Source organism: Phoxinus phoxinus, assembly GCF_949152265.1.
Source record: "Phoxinus phoxinus genome assembly, chromosome: 16".
In the NCBI taxonomy this organism is placed as follows: Eukaryota; Metazoa; Chordata; class Actinopteri; order Cypriniformes; family Leuciscidae; genus Phoxinus; species Phoxinus phoxinus.
Genome location: NC_136891.1, coordinates 5,883,405 through 5,901,442, shown reverse-complemented (window position 1 = coordinate 5,901,442; position 18,038 = coordinate 5,883,405). Strand labels below are relative to the sequence as shown.

General features: G+C 36.2%; 2 protein-coding genes across 13 annotated transcripts in view; one reads left to right on the top strand and one right to left on the bottom strand.

Annotated features, from left to right (window-relative positions):
- runx2b (RUNX family transcription factor 2b) overlaps positions 1 to 12,725 on the bottom strand; it is a 132,303-nt gene extending 119,578 nt beyond the window's left edge. For 3 of the 8 annotated variants that reach the window (XM_079584837.1, XM_079584840.1, XM_079584839.1), the window contains exons 1-2: positions 12,509 to 12,647; positions 11,636 to 11,713 (exon numbers count right to left, since the gene is read on the bottom strand). The gene's annotated coding sequence lies outside the window, so the exon portion shown is untranslated. Of the gene's footprint in view, positions 1 to 11,635; positions 11,714 to 11,985; positions 12,048 to 12,508 lie in introns of those variants that run through there. The other 5 variants (XM_079584842.1, XM_079584834.1, XM_079584838.1 and 2 more) reach the window with 3 other exon arrangements.
- On the top strand, positions 2,654 to 17,532 carry opn8a (opsin 8, group member a). 5 transcript variants are annotated; one of them, XM_079584850.1, is made up of 4 exons: positions 2,654 to 2,851; positions 13,191 to 13,484; positions 15,094 to 15,425; positions 16,420 to 17,357. In XM_079584850.1, the coding sequence occupies exons 2-4, from the start codon at positions 13,304 to 13,306 to the stop codon at positions 16,729 to 16,731; spliced, it is 825 nt and encodes a 274-aa protein (XP_079440976.1). In that variant the 5' UTR covers positions 2,654 to 2,851; positions 13,191 to 13,303; the 3' UTR covers positions 16,732 to 17,357. The 5 variants fall into 5 exon arrangements, with proteins under 5 accessions (XP_079440976.1, XP_079440972.1, XP_079440975.1 ...); XM_079584846.1 differs by lacking the exon at positions 2,654 to 2,851 and adding an exon at positions 4,529 to 4,793 and having other exon boundaries at positions 16,420 to 17,346; XM_079584849.1 differs by lacking the exon at positions 2,654 to 2,851 and adding an exon at positions 12,619 to 12,877 and having other exon boundaries at positions 16,420 to 17,348.
- The last annotated feature ends 506 nt before the right edge of the window (positions 17,533 to 18,038 follow it).

Below are 18,038 nucleotides of genomic sequence, written 5' to 3'. Positions count from 1 at the left end.
TTTTTTACAGTGTGGAATTGGGAATCTCCTCAACCACGACCAATGTGCAGCATCACCTGGATGATGCGACGGCAGCCCTATTGGGGATGATTAGGAGGCCATTATGGATAGCCGCCACTGGGCAAATTTGGCCAGGATGCCGGGGTTACACCCCTACTCTTTTTCGAAATCCTGGGATTTTTAATGACCACAGAGTTATAGCTACTCTGTTTCTTTGTGACTCTCTTAGGTCTTCTACCTCACCATCTCAGTGTACGTGATGCTAACAGGAGACCTGTCTCCCCTGACAGCCTGTAAATCCTGTGCTCGACAGTGAAGCAATTGGACTGACAGCATAAGACTCTTACAGCTGTGCTCTGCCCAACCTCATACATAATATGAAAGACATCTAAAACACACAGACAGATCTGGAATATATGAAAAAAAAGCTTTGCAGGTTTCACAGGATAGCCAAACAACTTTGATGTCACTATAAATGCTTCTTCTGTCCGCTTCGTATAAGCAGGCTGGATATGATGAGTCTAAGATGCTCTTTTTGGCTCTTGTTAAATTAATTAGATATTTTAGTTTAAAATGAATGTAGGCTGAGTTGTTTATGAGACTGCAAGGAAAGGTTTTAAATAATTTAAGAAACATCTGGGAAGCTTATGGTCTGACTTTAAAGAAAATGGCTGAAAATATCCTCGAGGGACTCGCTGGAAGAGAGACTGCATTTCTGCAAGTCAGCCTCCTCTATTTAACAATGAATACACTTAAAAGTTTGAAATAGTTAAGAGTTTTGTAAATGTTTTAGCTGTGCACATCTGAAATGTCAAAGCTGAAGGAAATAATCCATTATTTATCGACTTTAATATATCGATAACATAACGATAATACCAAAAATGTACATATATCGTCCGATACCGATATGGTGGCCGATATAGATCATGCATCCCTAAAAAAAATAATTGTCTATGAATGTCCCCACAAAAAACATGAAAACACAACATGTGTGTGTGTGCACATGCATATCCACACACACACGCGCACACACCTTTAAAGAAATAGCCTATATTACATATTAATATAGCCTGATATAAAACTGCAGGTTTTGACCAAGCAGGGCGTGACCTAGAAAGTAAAGTGTTACTCTTTATGTGGTGTGAAGGATCACAGGCCTGCTCCCAATTTGTGTTGTCACTTTGTTTGAGAAGAGTTTTCTAGACAACCATTAATCAAAACAAAACACTAAATTTGACAAGAGCTGCACTTTTATCCATTTTTGCACACTAAAAGAACTTCCTGCAGGAGGGACAGTGAAAAAGCACAGTGAGGGCTGAAAACCTATTCACCACTTCAGTCATTTGCTCTCAATGCCAGTGCTAGATAACGCACAGTCTGATCACCTCAGAAGAAATTTCAAATTTGTCGGTTTGAATGATAATGCATATAAAATATTTTAATATATTTTGCCACATTAGACCTTGCCCATGAACAAAATAAAGATTTCAACCCACTGAAACAATCAGGAACCACATCCAAAAAGGTCCTTACAAATTATGAACAGAAAATGATGGACATGAATAACGGAGGCGAATGATAAAGAACAAACTCTATGAAAAATGTCTGAGCAAGCCACTCTTTTGAATCTTTTAAATTAATAATCTTTTGTGTGCATCAGTGGAATTATGACAAGAACTCGCAAACACGAATATGAATCAGGCAGATTTGATTTCTGTTGGCTTAAAGGTCAGGTATGAAGGTAACTAAGTCCTTCAGTGAGAGCAGAAGAGCCCGAATAGCATGATGCTTTAATAGTTGTTGAATACAGTAACACCTCTGGAAATTACAGCGGATAATGAAGAAAAGCAGTGACATTTGCTTGGAATAGAGTGTGAAAGATTGATGGTAAGGTGTAAAAAAAAAAAAAAAAAAAAAAAAAAAAGCAAATCTAGGTGCAATAAAATTCAGTGAGTGACACTAGTGGCAGGGAGCGATAATGACCCATGACATAGCCTACTCATGCCTATAACCCAATGATCCAACATAACTTACGGTTTCATCATCCAAAAGTTAATGGGTTTTTTGTATGGGTTTTTGATTAAATGTCTGAAATAAGGTCTGTGGTGAGCACAAGCTCAAGATATTTCCATATTTTATTCTACAACAAAATACATCAGTAATACCCTACGAGTTCCGATCTTATTGTCATTATTGAATGCTCTGCATTACAGTTTCAGATTGAAGTCATTGAACAAAATGAAAACCCAGAACAAAGTAATTTATTAGAAAAGGGACAAAACCTGGAGTGACCAAATGGTTACATTACGCTTGGGATTTTAAGTTTTTATGTGCCTAGAAAAAGTCACTTGCTAAAAAGTGGCAAAATGGGACTAGAGAGGTTGTCTGGGACATTAACCGTCATAACATCGAACAGTTAAACTACTGTACTTGCTAGTCCACTTTCATAGCCTTTCTACTCGCACTCTTGCAATGTGTTATGGCCTAACTTTAGATTTTTACTTCTGGCAAATGCATTTAGGCTTCAAAATTCATGTAGTGTTCATTTGTGAAGATTACCGTATTTTCCAGACTAAAGTCGCACTTTTTTTTTTTTTTTCATAGTTTGGCTGGTCCTGCGACTTATATATCAAAATTGATTCATACTGACTGAGATGAACCAAGAGAAAACATTACTATCTACAGCCACGAGAGGGCGCTCAAGTTGGCGGAGTTGTTCAGAAGCGACACCGAGGAAGAATTCAATGGATTCAGTGTTGTGGAATGAGATCGCGGGAGCTTGGTGAACTTGCTGACCGGTAACTTGTTGGACTCGCTGGCTAATGTTAATTTAGCCTATTCAGCCTCCCAGGTATATATGTTCTTTATGCTATTGTGTAGCTGAATAACTGTTAATGTGTTACGTTAACATGCCGGACACCTATTCACCCTGTTGTTCTGTGTGCTATTGTGTAGTTGAATAACTTGCCTTTCCAGATTAAATGTCTGTTCTTGGTCTTGGATTTTGTGAAATAAATTTCCAGCGCGACATATATATGTTTTTTTCCTCTTCATGACGCATTTTTGACTGATGCGACTTATACTACGGAGCGACTTATATAATCATAAACTTGTCAGTCACAAAGCTCATTTTCCAAAAGCCAATAGAGAGTCCCTAAGTCCCTCCCCTTCCGGTTGACCACCATGGGACCTTATTTCGGAAAAATATTGTATGGTAGTCAATGGCGAGAGACAACACATATTTTGATCTCGTTTAAATTGTGCCCTGAATAACACATGATGTTTGTCAATTTAAAAGATACATTTTAAAGTCAAGAAAGTCGCAGTTTGATGTAAAACTGTTGAGGTATAAGACTGTGAAAATACATAATTACAAAGACTACAAACCGAAAAGGCGCACGTGTGACGTCATACCTTTTCACTCAATGAATGAAGCTAACTTTACTGAAGCTAAATTCTGTCATTTTTTTCTATAGTCTTACATTATAATCGCAACGTTACGCCGTGATGCCTGAGTGTTTTGTACCAGACTGCACACATACAAGCAACAGTAACGTATAGTGCGAGACGAGAGATGTAGTTCAATGAGCGATTTTCACATAAAACTAAATGTTACTCTTCTGTTTTATGACAAACTGCGACTTTCTTGACTTTCATAATTATATTTTAAATTGACAAACATCATATGTGTAATTTAGGGCACAGTTCGGATGGAATAAAAAGATAAGTTGTCTCTCGCCATTGACTGACTACCATACATATTTTTCCCGAAATAAGGTCCCATGACCCGGAAGCGGAGGGGCGGGACTTAGGCTCTTTATTGGGTTTTTGTTGAGGGAACCAAGGTGATGCTAACTTTAGCGTTAGTCTGCAAAATTATGTCAGAAGAGCTCCAAATGAGTCGGTTGGCAAGCAATAACATAGCGTTAAAAATAAAGTATAATGCTTCAAAAGAACAGTTCACACATACAGGGGTCTGTAATAAAATGACATGACTGTTGTGTGATCCATTGATGTTACTGTAGGTTTGTATTTCATTTTGATCATTTTTGTCTCTAAGAATGAAATCATATCTAGCAGTAACAAATTCCCCAACCTGATACTACATTGAGACATTTTAGAATTTAATCATGCAAAATGCAAATGGTGATTGAATATTAAATATGCACACTGAATATATAAAATATTATCAAATAGACTGCAAGAACAGCTTTCTGTTAATATCAAATAGTTTACTTGAGCTGTTAGACAGCTGCACTTACATAACGATGCGTTTCATGCTCATATCTTCTGCAATATATAAAACGGTGTGACAGATGCCCCTTTGTGATAAGTTTGCAATAGTGACACAGCCCAGAATTCCATCTTGACACATGTTATTGGCATTATCTTGCTATACTGAAGAATTTGCATGAAATGAGGTGGACAGTTTAGACGCTACAGACTGTCACGTTGTCACACCAGTGTGAGTTGCATTCCTAATCAACAGGATGGGTCTCTATGATTCTTATGCAAGCTCAAGTAGCACACGAGTGAATGAGTTTGTGTGGTCGTCCATGTATGAAGAGGGATTACTCTGAAAAGGTGCGGGAGAAATTAAGTGCGCGGTGCTAATGATTATGATCACAGACTGTCAAATTGGAGTGTTTTTCCTGGCGAAATGGAGATGAAATTAAAAAACCCCAGGATGACGTTCACAGACAATTCAGACTGAGAAGCTGGAATGGATCGATACACCTCTAAACTGTCTCCTGCTGTTGATTACGGTGCGGGGACGTACTTGCTGGTGGTTGGTTAGTGCTGCTTTTTCATAATACTTTTGAAATTCAGAATACTATTGAAAGGTTTTATATTTTCAAAAGAAATAACTCTCTGAATTATGTTTAATGCGTGAAGAAAGTGGGTGGGAAAAAAAAGTTTCATAACCTTGCAAGTTCTTTTTAAAATATTAATGATTGTCACTGGTGGAAAATTATATTCTGAAGGATCCGAATAATATACATTTATTTTAAATGAGACTTGAGTGACAAATTTAATCATTCACACAAAACATATCCATTATTTAATTTTTGCAGTTGTTTGATCTATTATATAAATGTTTATGTTACATTTGACTGTGTACATAAATTCTGTCAGGTATGGTGATTTTTATATGCAAGGGATTGGCACGATATCACGTTTCATTTGCTTTACCCCAGAGCCACAGTGTGATGCCACTGTTATCACTAGACTCCAGTAATTTCCTTGTCCACGATTTAGTCAGGAGGGCATTGGCATTACATTCACATTAACATTGAGGAAGCATGCCAGCAAATCACAACCTATTGTTTGACTGTCTGGCTTGATAGACAGTAATCATAACACAAATTTACTATAGCATTTTAGTCTTGGATGGAACAAACACTGATCACCTCATGGCCATATTAAACAAAAATGCAAACAAACATTATTTTCATGTAAATCTTGTTAAGTCCAGTTTAGCAATCTCCATTTGAGATTTTCTGCTCAAATTAAAGTGTCCTTCAGTCGGTCTGTGTTCTTTCACGACTTTGCGACTGAATCTGCGATAAAAAATAAAATCCAAACAAGATAAATCCAAACATGGATCTCGACTATAGCCTTGTGATTGCTGAATAACTGCACTTATCCAGCTCTGTATGACAATACATCTTTTTTGCTGTTGTTTTAATAGAAAAATATTTAAGAAATTTGGATTACTAGGAATTTCACCTTTTTGAGAGGTTTCTTGTTTTACCAGTAGGCCTATATGATATGATAAATGGCCTATAATAAATCAGGAAACTACATGAGGTAAAACAAACCACGTGTTTGGGTTGACATTCTCTTGATTTGTTCTTATAGGTGAAAGTGCAATAATTCTGATGAAATACATTTCTCAAATGACAATAATCGCTATGATTATAATTTCAAGCAAAATAATTGGGATTATCAATTGAATCATTATGTAGCAGTAAGAAAATGTGACTAAGTTTTCATTGATTGATGAAAACTATACTAAACCACAGGACGAAATATGATAACTAAAAAGTACATTTGACACAGGACTAAGACTAAATTAAAAATAGCTGACAAAGTGAACACTAATAGAAAGGGACACTGCATCTGCTAGACTAAAAGGTAGTAGTTAAGGGCATTGTACTCCTTTAATTTATAGTGTGTGCTCCACACTATTAAGAATGTTGAGCTGAAGCTTGACTTTACTAAATTAAATCGCAAATCGAATCGCAATATCTGTCAGACAAAAACCCAACTAGATATTTTCCCCAAATCGCACAGCCCTACCAGCTTGGAAAAGCTAATGACCACATACAAGAACAAAACCAGTTTGATCCAAAACATCCATGATTACTTAACTGTTATTTATGATATTATTATACAATATTGCTTGTAAATTTTGAACACAGTAAATGGTGACTGGATTTGATGCTTAACAAGCTGCAATTACTTAGAAATCAAACTAGATCTCAGACCAAGATGAAGAATACAAAGTTCAATTCTGAATAATATGTTTAGCCATGATTGATCACTCATTAAGATACATGAAATGATCATTGTTCAATCCCTTTCAGGTCCCAGTCAGATGATTTTTTATTCATTAAATCTAGATTGAGATTATGTAATTGGTTTATTAAGTCATTCACCATTTTTAGCCACAATGTACAGAGATAAATTTCAAAGTCAGAGAGCCATGGAAACCAAAGTCTATTTTTATAGACCCATTGCTTATTGTGGACAAGTTACATAAATTCCCATTTCCCAGGCATTTAAATGTAGCATGTGTTGAAAACCACTACGCAAGTGGGTTAATAATGAATAATCAGAGATTAACTCAGACAGCAACCAGCACTATGCATGCAAATACAGTCTCAACATGCTCTAAAAGATGTGCTTCTCATCTTCAAATCTTCCCTCGACATACATTCATGATCACCAGCTCAATAACAAAGATATGAATAGGACCATTTTATGCTCTTTACAACATAAAATACTTTTCTCTCCACACAGCATACTAATAACTGAGAAACATCACAAAACATCTCTGTAATCTCAAAGGTTTCTCCAACAACGCAATAACAAAGGCTGACCCTTTCTCCTAAGATGTTTCTTCTGAGGAAAAAGTCTGCAGTAATCTTCAGAAGAGATCTCAACAATTTAAACCAAAGTTTGAAATCAGAGATGTCAATATCAAATTCTTCCAAGTACGCCTACATTCCTACTGTGCACCACTATGAAAGCTAATTTAAAAAAATGTCAAACTGTAATTTAAGTCTATAATTTAAGGATTAACACATTGTTTTTTATGTTGTTGCTGTGACAATGATATCATACCACTGATACATTATTTTAAATATTATTTATTATTTAAAATGGTGAATTGGGCATCACAATTTGTATTTACACTGATTCCATGTTAATTTACTGCCGCAACCTCAAGGGTTGTGTTATAATGACTTTTTAGCCATGCATAGCACAGCATAGCTGAAAAAGAATTACAAATACGGCTACTGAAATCCATGACAAGCCTCTATAAGTCCAGAAGTTAAGTGCTTACTCTGTTTGTATCTGCAGTTTCACTGTCTCAGGTTATGCATAGCACAAACATGAAAAAAAATCTTACATTTTTACTCTGAGAATCATTTCATATATAATACCTGCAGATACATTTACAACTGGAAAAAAGCTCTATCTCATTTGAAGGTCAGAGGAATAAGGTCATTGAACATGTTTCTCCTATTCCCTCAGGGGGGGTTAGACGTACAGTACACTCGCACACAAAATAACCTTCTGTCAACACAATAGGAGTATTACAGTATATGTGCTCTCTGAATGTCCCTGTTTGACAAATGCAACAACTTCAAATGTTTGTATCTACAGTATAGGTAAGTGGCACTGCAGTGCATTTACAGTACATTAGATCTCTAGCAGTCCACGCAATCTTTGCAGATGGCTTTGCATTTCTGATGGTGGTAAGAATGAGAGAACACGGGCGGATGTCCGAAACTTATGATAGCTGCATCGCTGCTCATTCAGACAACTTAATATGCAGCATTTGAGTAAAAACATGCATGGTTTCAGGTCTCAAACAGGTTTCAACAGTAGACTACTTTTTCAATGTATAGGTCACCTAAAAATTGTAATTTGTTATATATCATGATTATATCATCTTTGTTAGATTATTAGTTAATGTTAGGGATGCATTATATAGCAGTATACTTATCAATTATCTGGTGATATTAGTGTTTTTTAAATGATTATATGTCAATATTTGATATGTATTGTGCAATGCATGCTCATTTCCTCCATTTTTACATTTAGATTACCTTTGCTGTCACGTATAATGCTCACTTATAGTTCATCTTTGAAAGTTCACTTTGATAGTTCACTTATAATTTAAGAACACTATTAAATGTAGTAAATCTCAAAATGAATGTGCATTTTTCATACTGTGCATGATGCCTAAATTCACTTGTAGCATTTAAAGCATTTGATTTTAGGGTTTCATTTTAAATATATTCAGTAAAAAAAAGTACAGAATTTTTAATATTGGACACTTTCGCACTCAGTTATCAGTAATATAACATAAAAATTATTATCATGCATCCTTATCGAAATGTAATGAATATTATATACAGATATGATATCACTTTCATGGACCTTTGGTTGAAAAGATCTAGAGCAAATTCAATTTCAGTTTCAGTGACTTTATATTTCTAGAAATAAACTGGGAAAAAAAGCTAAAAAATGTTTGGTACACTAATAAAGAAAAAGGGACTAAGATTTACTTTGAATATTTTGACTCAGAAATTGCTACATTTCACAAATAATTACAAAGAAACGGCAAGTAGAAAGACTGAAATTGTATTTTCTTGTCAAATATACTCCAATAATCTGTTGTTTTATTTTGGAAAAAAAACTTCTTCTTTTTACATTGTACATCTAGGTAAAGATACTTAAAAACATTATGGCATTTTAATAGGATATAATATAAACAGCATGCATAAGGCAGCTTCGGACGCAGTTGCGAGCAGAGCGGAGGACAGACAGCTCCTGATGTGCTCAAGAGAATGTGACTGCGCTCCACTGAGCTGTACAAAGGAAATCACAGAGTTGATGAACGTCTTTGTAATGCTCTCAGAGACAGCTCACTTGACTGTGTGTACCGTTTACACCAGATCCGTGCAAATCCCTAAGAATGCACCAAGAAATATCTGACAGTGATTTATGAATTTATCCAATGTTCTGTCTGACATGCATTTGCAGAAGTGCAACAAAACATGCAGCGCTTTAGAAATAACATTAAATCTAGTTATGTAAACAGTTGAACTGCTCAGTACACTATTAAATACTAATTTAATGCTTTTCACCCAAAGACGCAATAGCATGTCAGCGCTTTGTCTGATTAGAGTGAGATTAAACAGAGGATAGGAAGCAATATTGTTCTTTTGCTTAATTACTTTTTGGCACCTCGATGGAGACTGAGCGTCTAAAAAATCAGACTGTAGAAAAAATCGTGCCGTAATTATTTTTCTAATTAGCGGTTGCCTGCGTTTTTTTATGCAAGATCATTGAAATGAGTCATATTCATGTCAGAGTGCATCTGTTGTCATGCGACAGCATCAGAGAATACCTGTTAGGCTTTTCTGGGAATCTGTTTTAACCCTGTCATAAGGTTAATGTCCCCCTGCCTGTATTTATACATCTATTTATGAACACGACATGAACAGATGTTGACACAGGTAAATGTCAGTGATGTGACATTAAGTGTGCTAATGTGAAAAGACCTGCTTCCAACAAACTTTAGATAATAAAGCACAATCTCTAAAGCCTGCCTTCGTCACACATCAGCCATGAGTTAACGATAAGTCATATGATATTTTAATTAGAAATTTGCCTGAATAGAATTTTTATATTGGGAAAGCTATTAATTGCGTAACTAGCTCATCGAATTGAGAATGGTTATATTTGCATTACATAATGTCCCGCAACCCATTATCAATTGTGCCTCTGCCTACATTTTTGCAAAACTCCCCTAGCATATATCAATATAATTAGCAGAATATTTACTTATTTTCGCACGGTTAGTTGCAAAATACTACAGTGTGTGGTATGACCAGAGCTGTTGAGTTCAGTAAAGCCACAGTTTCCTCCTAATCTCTAACCGTTTCTCCTCTAATCTCCTCCATATCGCTTTTAAATACAGCATTCTTGGGCAGAATTCATATGGGTCTGAAATGTTTTCTGGTCTGCGCCAACTTGCACCTATGATCTGCTCAGTGCTTTTTGTAGTAGTTTCTCAACAACAAGTACACAAGTTAAAGTCTGTTAATTCTGCAAATGGAACAGCAGCGTTCTTGATAACTTCACTCAGCTCACGGTTCGCGTACTAAAGTGAAACCAGACTTAATTTGCCCCAATGGAAAGCATATCTACACTGTCTGAATCGTTCCCTATCCCTTATTTAGTGCACTATGTGTGTGAAAAAGTTACCGATATTAGCCACAATATCAGCATATATATAATGTGTGTTTTTGGGTGATGGGGGCTGTAGATTAGAGAGCATTTGATTAGACAGAAAATCTGACGAGAAGCTGAAGTGCAGAGTGATGTCATTAAAATCATTGATCCATATTGACGGAAGTGAGAGACTGTACGTTTTGAATGCTTATCTCTAAATTCTAATTTTTTTCATTGTTTTGGAGCACACTAGCTTATAGATAACAGTAAGGCTAACATATTCATACTAAAAGCCAAAAAACTTCCATTTTGATTCCCGGGGGCCTTAAAGACCATTTCCAAGAACACTGTTGACCACACAAGAGAATCACTCAGATTTCTGGCCTGCTTTTTTACTGCCGTTGGCTAGATGAAATGCCTTACTGTTCAACCCTGCGAAATTGATCTTTGGGTGGATTTTCATCCCATCATAAATGATGTAGAACATATCTTTTCAGTAGAAGAGTCACCATGATTGCTTAGTGACATTTAGATTTTTCAAATAGGCTAGTGGTCTTCCTTTTTTTTTTATATAAACAAAAAATAAATAAAAATGACATGCATACATGCCTACTGTAAACAGAGACGATCTAGTCATACAAAGCTGAGATTGTATCGCCAATAGCTTATAGTTTACAACCTGTTTGCGACTTACAAATAGGCTAATTCAAGAGTCTGACCCTAAAGTAGTAAAGGGTTGAAACTTGAACCCCAACAAAGAAAGTCAAAATAATATGTAAAATAAAATAAAAATAAGTTTTTAAAATAAGTATTCATATGTATTCGCATACCTACACGTTTCAACAGCATCTTCAAACAACATTTTGCAACTAGGCTACAACAGAAAATAATTTGCAAACAAATAGGCTAAAAGTAGCTAGGCCTACTACATTGACAAGGCATAGCCTACTGTCATTATTCACCAATTTATTAACAGATTTATTTTAAGATTTTAAACGTCTACGAGAATTTGGCTGTAAAGTTCTGGGGTCGACAAAAGAATGGTTCGCGCGCGATACAGATGAAAATGTAATGTATAGCCTAGTGCTACTCAGTAAAAAAAAAAAAAAAAAAAATTATAAGAAGCCGCTAATATGAGTGAATTAAAAAAAAAACTTACCTTAAGATTCTCTTTATGGACTGTAAAAGAACATCCAAAAATAATCCAAAACCCAGTAATCCAAGCCAAGGTGCGAATCTGTCAAATATATTAAGTCTAATTAACAAAATCACATTGTCAAACTTCGAGTAGGTGGCTTTAAAATCATGAAATTAACAAATTAAACTCAAATATTATCATTAGCAAATGGATATTTCCTTCTTTTGGGGGTTTATTTCTTTCGCTAGCCTACTTCTACACAACTGTGACACACATCAGTCCGTATGGGGAGGTCGCGTGCGCTCCCCTTAAGTAGCTAACAAACAGTTAAATGCGAGTATACTTTTATGTAGTACATATATTTTACATACATCATTTTGAACATCATTTTTGGGAGATGGTTTTTGTGTTGTGATGTCGTGTTCTGGCCTGCAGAGTGCACGTGCCTAACGTCACGATATACACGTTGCTGAAATAACATCCTTACTTATTTCATCAATTTTGATTCCTGCTAACATTTTAATACTATTTTTTTTATCATAATAGTTTGTTCAATTTAAACTTAATTCAAATAAAATAAAATAAAAGATTTGTACTTTTATTTTATACACATTTTTTTTTCAAAGAGATTTTCAGATGTCCACTTGAGTAGACAGTGTGCGTTTTTTATTTTAACTGAAGAGATACTGTATTATAAAACAGAAATAGCACAGCTACACTGTGCGTATTTAACAAATATATTAACATATATAGGCTACAAAATATATAACACAGTCACAGCTTCAATTATTGTAAACAGATGATTAATCAGAATTTCCTCCCTAATCTAATATCAATACTTTAACAATGATATGACTTCTTAGATGTTACTTGATGCTACAAAAATTTTTTTACCTGCAAGTGTCTCCCAGGAAAGAAGGAACTGATTGATATTCCAGAGCAACTTGGCATTTCTGACTGGCCGTCGGCCATCTTGGTTTGGAAAAAAATTACAGGGGCTTGCCACTTGTTGGCAATGTATGGATGATGCACTAGTGTCCTGAGGTTGATGTGCAACTATAAAACTCATGCATAAAACAATTTTTTTTTTTTTGGAACAGCTGTCCACTGTAGTGACCTCTATTTGAAAGGGTTCAAATAAATTCTTTGGTACTGGTGGTGGATGGATGTAATGTTAGTTATACGATCAAACAGTACAGGTGAAGATAATCCAGCCAGAATCACGAACAAAGACTTTATCAAATATCAAGACGATGCACTCATGTAATATGCGAGAAAGTGCAACTTTGACAAGTTATAATGTTTATGGGACAATTTATGTCAGATTGTTGTTCCTGATTTGAAATATGTTATGTAAATGTGAGTGTGGCAAGCTTTTTATAAGATTTCAGTTATCAGTCACTTAAATAGGACTTGGTCTTGGATGCTCAAATAGCTGCCCTGAGGTGTTGCAAATGATTGCCGAGTGAACAGACTTTTCTTAAAAGTGACTGTCATAAATGAGACACAGTCTTGCTAGTTATTTGATTGATCTGAAATTTGATTTTTACTTTGTTTACCACCAATTTTTCTCCAGCCTTCCTCTCCATCCTGGGCAACGCAGCCGTCCTGGTAGCAGCCGCTTGGCGTCACAGTGTTCTCAAAGCTCCAGAGCTCCTCACAGTCAATCTGGCTGTGACTGACATTGGTATGGCTCTCAGCATGTACCCACTCTCAATCGCCTCTGCCTTCAACCACGCCTGGATTGGAGGTGACCCTTCCTGCCTGTACTATGGCCTGATGGGTATGATCTTCAGCGTGGCCAGCATCGTGACTCTGGCCGTCATGGGGTTAGTGAGATATCTTGTGACAGGAAACCCTCCAAAATCAGGTACTGTGCTGATCGCATTAGGTCCCAAACAAGTGAGATTCAAACAGCATCTTAAAAAATGTAGAAACATGAATTGCTTTATTGATACAATATTTAATTTAATTTTGCTGCATCCAAGCACAAAGGTCAATGTGTGTTTAATGAACTGTTGTTTATATATACTGGGCAATAACAGTGTAAATGTTCAATATCATTTAGTAGGCAAAATTGTAAGATTTGTCTATACATTACCACACTTAACTTTCAAAACTAAACCTGAGAAATATTCACTGTAAAACGTGACAACTAGCCCTGGTTTCCCCTATAAAATGTATGCTTTTACAGTTCAGAGATTGAAAAACTAATTTGTACTAGCAAAATGTAATCACAGTAAAATAAGAATAAATAGATGAAACATCACTGTGTTTCTACTGTTTGATGATAAAACGAGATTGTTAAGGCAGGAAGCCTAAAATAATACATTGTCAACACAAATGGCATGAAGTCGCGCAATATAAAGGGTTCGATTATGTGCTGTTAAATTAAAGTTTTCAATAGTTGATAGTTGACAAGAAACAATATTTTCTTCTATATCCAAGTGAAACAGATTAGTGAAACTAGGTGGAAAGACTCGTTTCTTTCCATCGGTTGTTGATTGTATGGATGCAGATCTGAATGTGAGCTTGCAGTCAATATTTAGACTAATGATTGTAGTCTATTGTTTCACCGGACGATTGAGTTATTATGACATTTATGCATTTAGAAAATACACTGTAAGAAAAATTCTGTAAAAATGTAATTTTCTGCAAGGACATTAGCCATTAACAGACATTTCCTTTAACCCTATGCAGTCCATAATTCATAATATGGGTAAAACACCTGTGAAAAATCAATGCTGAAAATTCCTTTAACACATTGGGCCCTGTTTTTAATTCCAAGAAATATATGTTCTTGTAATAAAAAGTTATTTAGTTTAATATATTCATATTAACAACACTCTATGTAAACTTTCCAGAAAAGGTAGCTTGTATATAGGCTGCTTATAATCCTGTCATTTGGTGGACAAGCTCAGCCAATTGTATGACCCATTTTTATATATGATTAATCATTCAAAATGAGCTTTTAACATGTTCGATGTAAAATACATTGTTAGCTAACTGTGTGATTTTTACATTTCTGAAATACATAACTTCAGATCACTCTAAATTGAAATTAGACACATGTATCTTCTGTAAAGCTGTCAAAGCTGTGTAAGTGTAACGATGAGTAAGCGTTATACAAATACATGTGAATTTAATTGAACTGAATATGTAGACTCTTAAATATGTACTTTTTAATTAATTTGTACCAACGTGAAACACAAGCACAGAAATGATGCGTGATATCCTGAATGATGCATGAAAAGATCATTGTGGAATATAGACAGGCTGATGATTAATCTGTGATTTTCTAATTAGACAGTTTTTGTTTTCCTTTTCAAATTCACCAACCTGCTAATTAACTTCAAATCTCCTCTGCATTTACAAAGAAACTCTAAGGAAAAGAATATTGACAATGGGATTTGTTACCTGAGAAGTCTTGAATTTTCTTCATAGGCATGGCTAGATTTTTTATTTCAAATCTGTTCCAGGAAGCAAGTTTCGAAGAAAAACTATAAGTATATGGATTGGTGTCATCTGGCTTTATTCGCTGCTGTGGGCAGTGTTTCCTCTTCTGGGATGGGGAGGATATGGGCCGGAACCCTACGGTTTGGCCTGCTCTGTGGACTGGGCCGAGTACCAGCACTCCTTAAACGGCTCTTCGTTCATTATGTCTTTGGCCGTCCTGTGCACCCTGATCCCATGTGGAGTCATCCTGTTCTCCTATGCTGGCATCGCCTGGAAGCTCCACAAGGCTTATCAGTCCATCCAGAGCAATGATACCCTGCCCAACTCAGGGGCCGTTGAGAGAAAAGTCACCCTGGTAAGGGCCATCCAATATTGCACACTAAAATATGCTTTCTCAAAATTGGAAGGCTCCATTCTTACTTTTCAAATTGCCTTATGGAAAGATGACAATATGTACACTAAAAATTAAGGGTCGTTTTTTTCTCTCCTTTTAAAAGCCATTTACTTTGAAAGCTTGTCTTTTTTATTTCTGTTAAGCTTCCAGCAGATGTGTGAACGCTCCAGGCAGGGTTTGCACGTACAGTGACACTGCATGCTGTTAAACACTTAAAAGGACACGTTTGCAGATTTTCAACCTGCTTTGTATTGTTACAGTGTCCGCATATAAATGAACAATGTATAGGCTACTCTTTCTCCATTGTAACAACACAAAACTGGTTAAAAACCAGCAAACTTGTCCTTTTAAGTGTTTAACAACATGCAGGGTCACAGTACGTGCAAACCCTGGAGCGTTCACACATCTGGAAGCTTAACAGTTTTTCCTGCTACAGTGACAGACGACGATTCACACCTCGGCTCCATCTTCTGCCACAACAAAAAGAAAATTTGCACAGCTGGTTTCCAATCTAGAATCATAAACCTAGCAGGAATATTTTTCTGTTTGTTTGCCAAACTATAGAAGTGGGTAGAGATCAAGATCCAATCCCTCCTTAAAGGTCACTAATGGAAGTAAACAGATTCCAAGAAAAAGCCCCATGCGTGCTTGTCATTTTCCAGGAGCTTGCATTTAAAATGTTTTGTAAGTGTATTGTTAGGGCTGTCCCTCCAGGAGGTAAGGGCAAAATGGTAATCAGGTGTTCTGAAAACTTTTCCCTGTACCTGCCTGCCAGACATGATATTTAAGCACAATGTTGTTCATAAACCTTAATCATTAAATGGTGCATGTGGAACCATCATTCTGAATTAATGCATTAGTGCCCTTTCCTCCAGACAAAAGCGATGGCCTGTCCAACATGAATCACTCTGAACTGCTTTCTGTTGTCAGTTCAAGTTTCCCTCCTGTGTTTCAGATGGGTATCCTGATCAGCGCTGGCTTTATTGTGTCCTGGACGCCCTATGTGTTCATCAGTCTCTGGACCATGTTTCACTCCGAGGGCAAAGACAGCATGGCGCCCATTGTCAGCTTGCTACCCTGCCTCTTCGCAAAATGCTCAACGGTGTACAACCCTTTTGTCTACTACGTTTTCCGCAAATCTTTCCGCAGAGAGCTACGACAAATCCGGATGTGTTGTTACCAAGGCTGCTTGGATGCTGTGAGCAAAATGACAGGAGGAGAACGCTCAGAGGAAAATAGCGGGACAGAAAAGACAGGAGAAGAGTGAACGCACAATGGTAGAGGTCATCCTTAAAATTACATTGGAGAGGTGAGGAGATAAGCTCCACTGAATAAATCAGAGGAAAGAACGGTTGCCGGATGGTTTGCAGCCTGGAAACACTTGGTCTTGGTGTGCTAATGCATCTTCAACAGTATCAAGTCTGTGTCTACAGAACACAGTAGAGCACTGCATGAATGTAGGACACAAAATGAAGCAAATGAAGCAAAATTTGATTTTAAACTATTCATATTTCATTCCAGATATTCTTAGGATATTCTCTGTTCCAAAGACTTCTGGAGATTTGAGATCCAGCATGAATCCAACAAACTCCCTTGTGCTCTCGGTTCACTGACAATCCCATGTTTATCTGTCTGAGCAATGTCTTATTCTTTTGTCCTTTCAGCTAATCTTTTATCGCTTTCTAACCTTTTCGCTTTCGTCAGATCATTGTGAGATAAAAACTATTGAAATCCTTTATGACAAATGCCGTCTAAGAAGATATAATGGTTTGGTTGATTTATCAATCTTTATGAAGAATTTATTTTTGCAAAACTTTCCAATGATTTTATGTCCTTTCAGTTTTCCATTGAACCTGTTTTTCATTAAAACCATTTTTTTCTCACTCTCTGCTTCTTTGTATTTCCCTCCTGTGTTCTTTGTTCTTCAATAATCGATGTTAATTTGTATTTATTAGTGCCACGTAAATGCATGCAAAACCGCAATTACCAGTGTACCACTGATCATCGGCTGACATAAAGATTGAAAGAAGGATCCTGTTGAAGGCTGTTTGCATGACTCCTTCAATACAAAAACTCCATTGAGACTTGATTTAAAAAAAAGTCACGCTCACCATGTCAAGCTATAAGGCACAGATGATATCTTACTGTTGGATAGAATTATTTGAAAACTATTTCTAGGAATCGTGTTTTTCCAGAGTTGTCTGATGTGTGTCAGCTCCTTTGAAAGCTGGTGCTTTCTTCAGCTGGTCACGTTTTTTTTTAGCTTATTAAAACATTTAATCTTGCATTTGTGGTACTTTGCAAATGCGTTTTATGTACAGGTTTGATTGTTTTAGCCATGTCCCAGACTTACAATCTTAAAATCACAATCACAAATATTATTTATAATATTTCATATAATATATATAACTTGAGAATCAACTCTCTGTGGGATTTCTGATTTGTCGGCAGTGTCTTAAAGGTGGGGTATGTGATTTGCAAAACGGCCGGTAGATTTTGAAAATACACAACTCAAATGGTCCTACCTTCTTTCCTTTGACTCCACCCATTCAAAGAACATGGACCAATCAATGG

Excerpts from the sequence above, each read along its gene's own strand:
- opn8a (XM_079584846.1), top strand. The coding sequence starts at position 4,724 with ATGGATCGATACACCTCTAAACTGTCTCCTGCTGTTGATTACGGTGCG. Across the intron at positions 13,485-15,093 it reads AGGAAACCCTCCAAAATCAG|GAAGCAAGTTTCGAAGAAAA; the intron begins GTACTGTGCTGA and ends AATCTGTTCCAG. Across the intron at positions 15,426-16,419 it reads TTGAGAGAAAAGTCACCCTG|ATGGGTATCCTGATCAGCGC; the intron begins GTAAGGGCCATC and ends CCTGTGTTTCAG.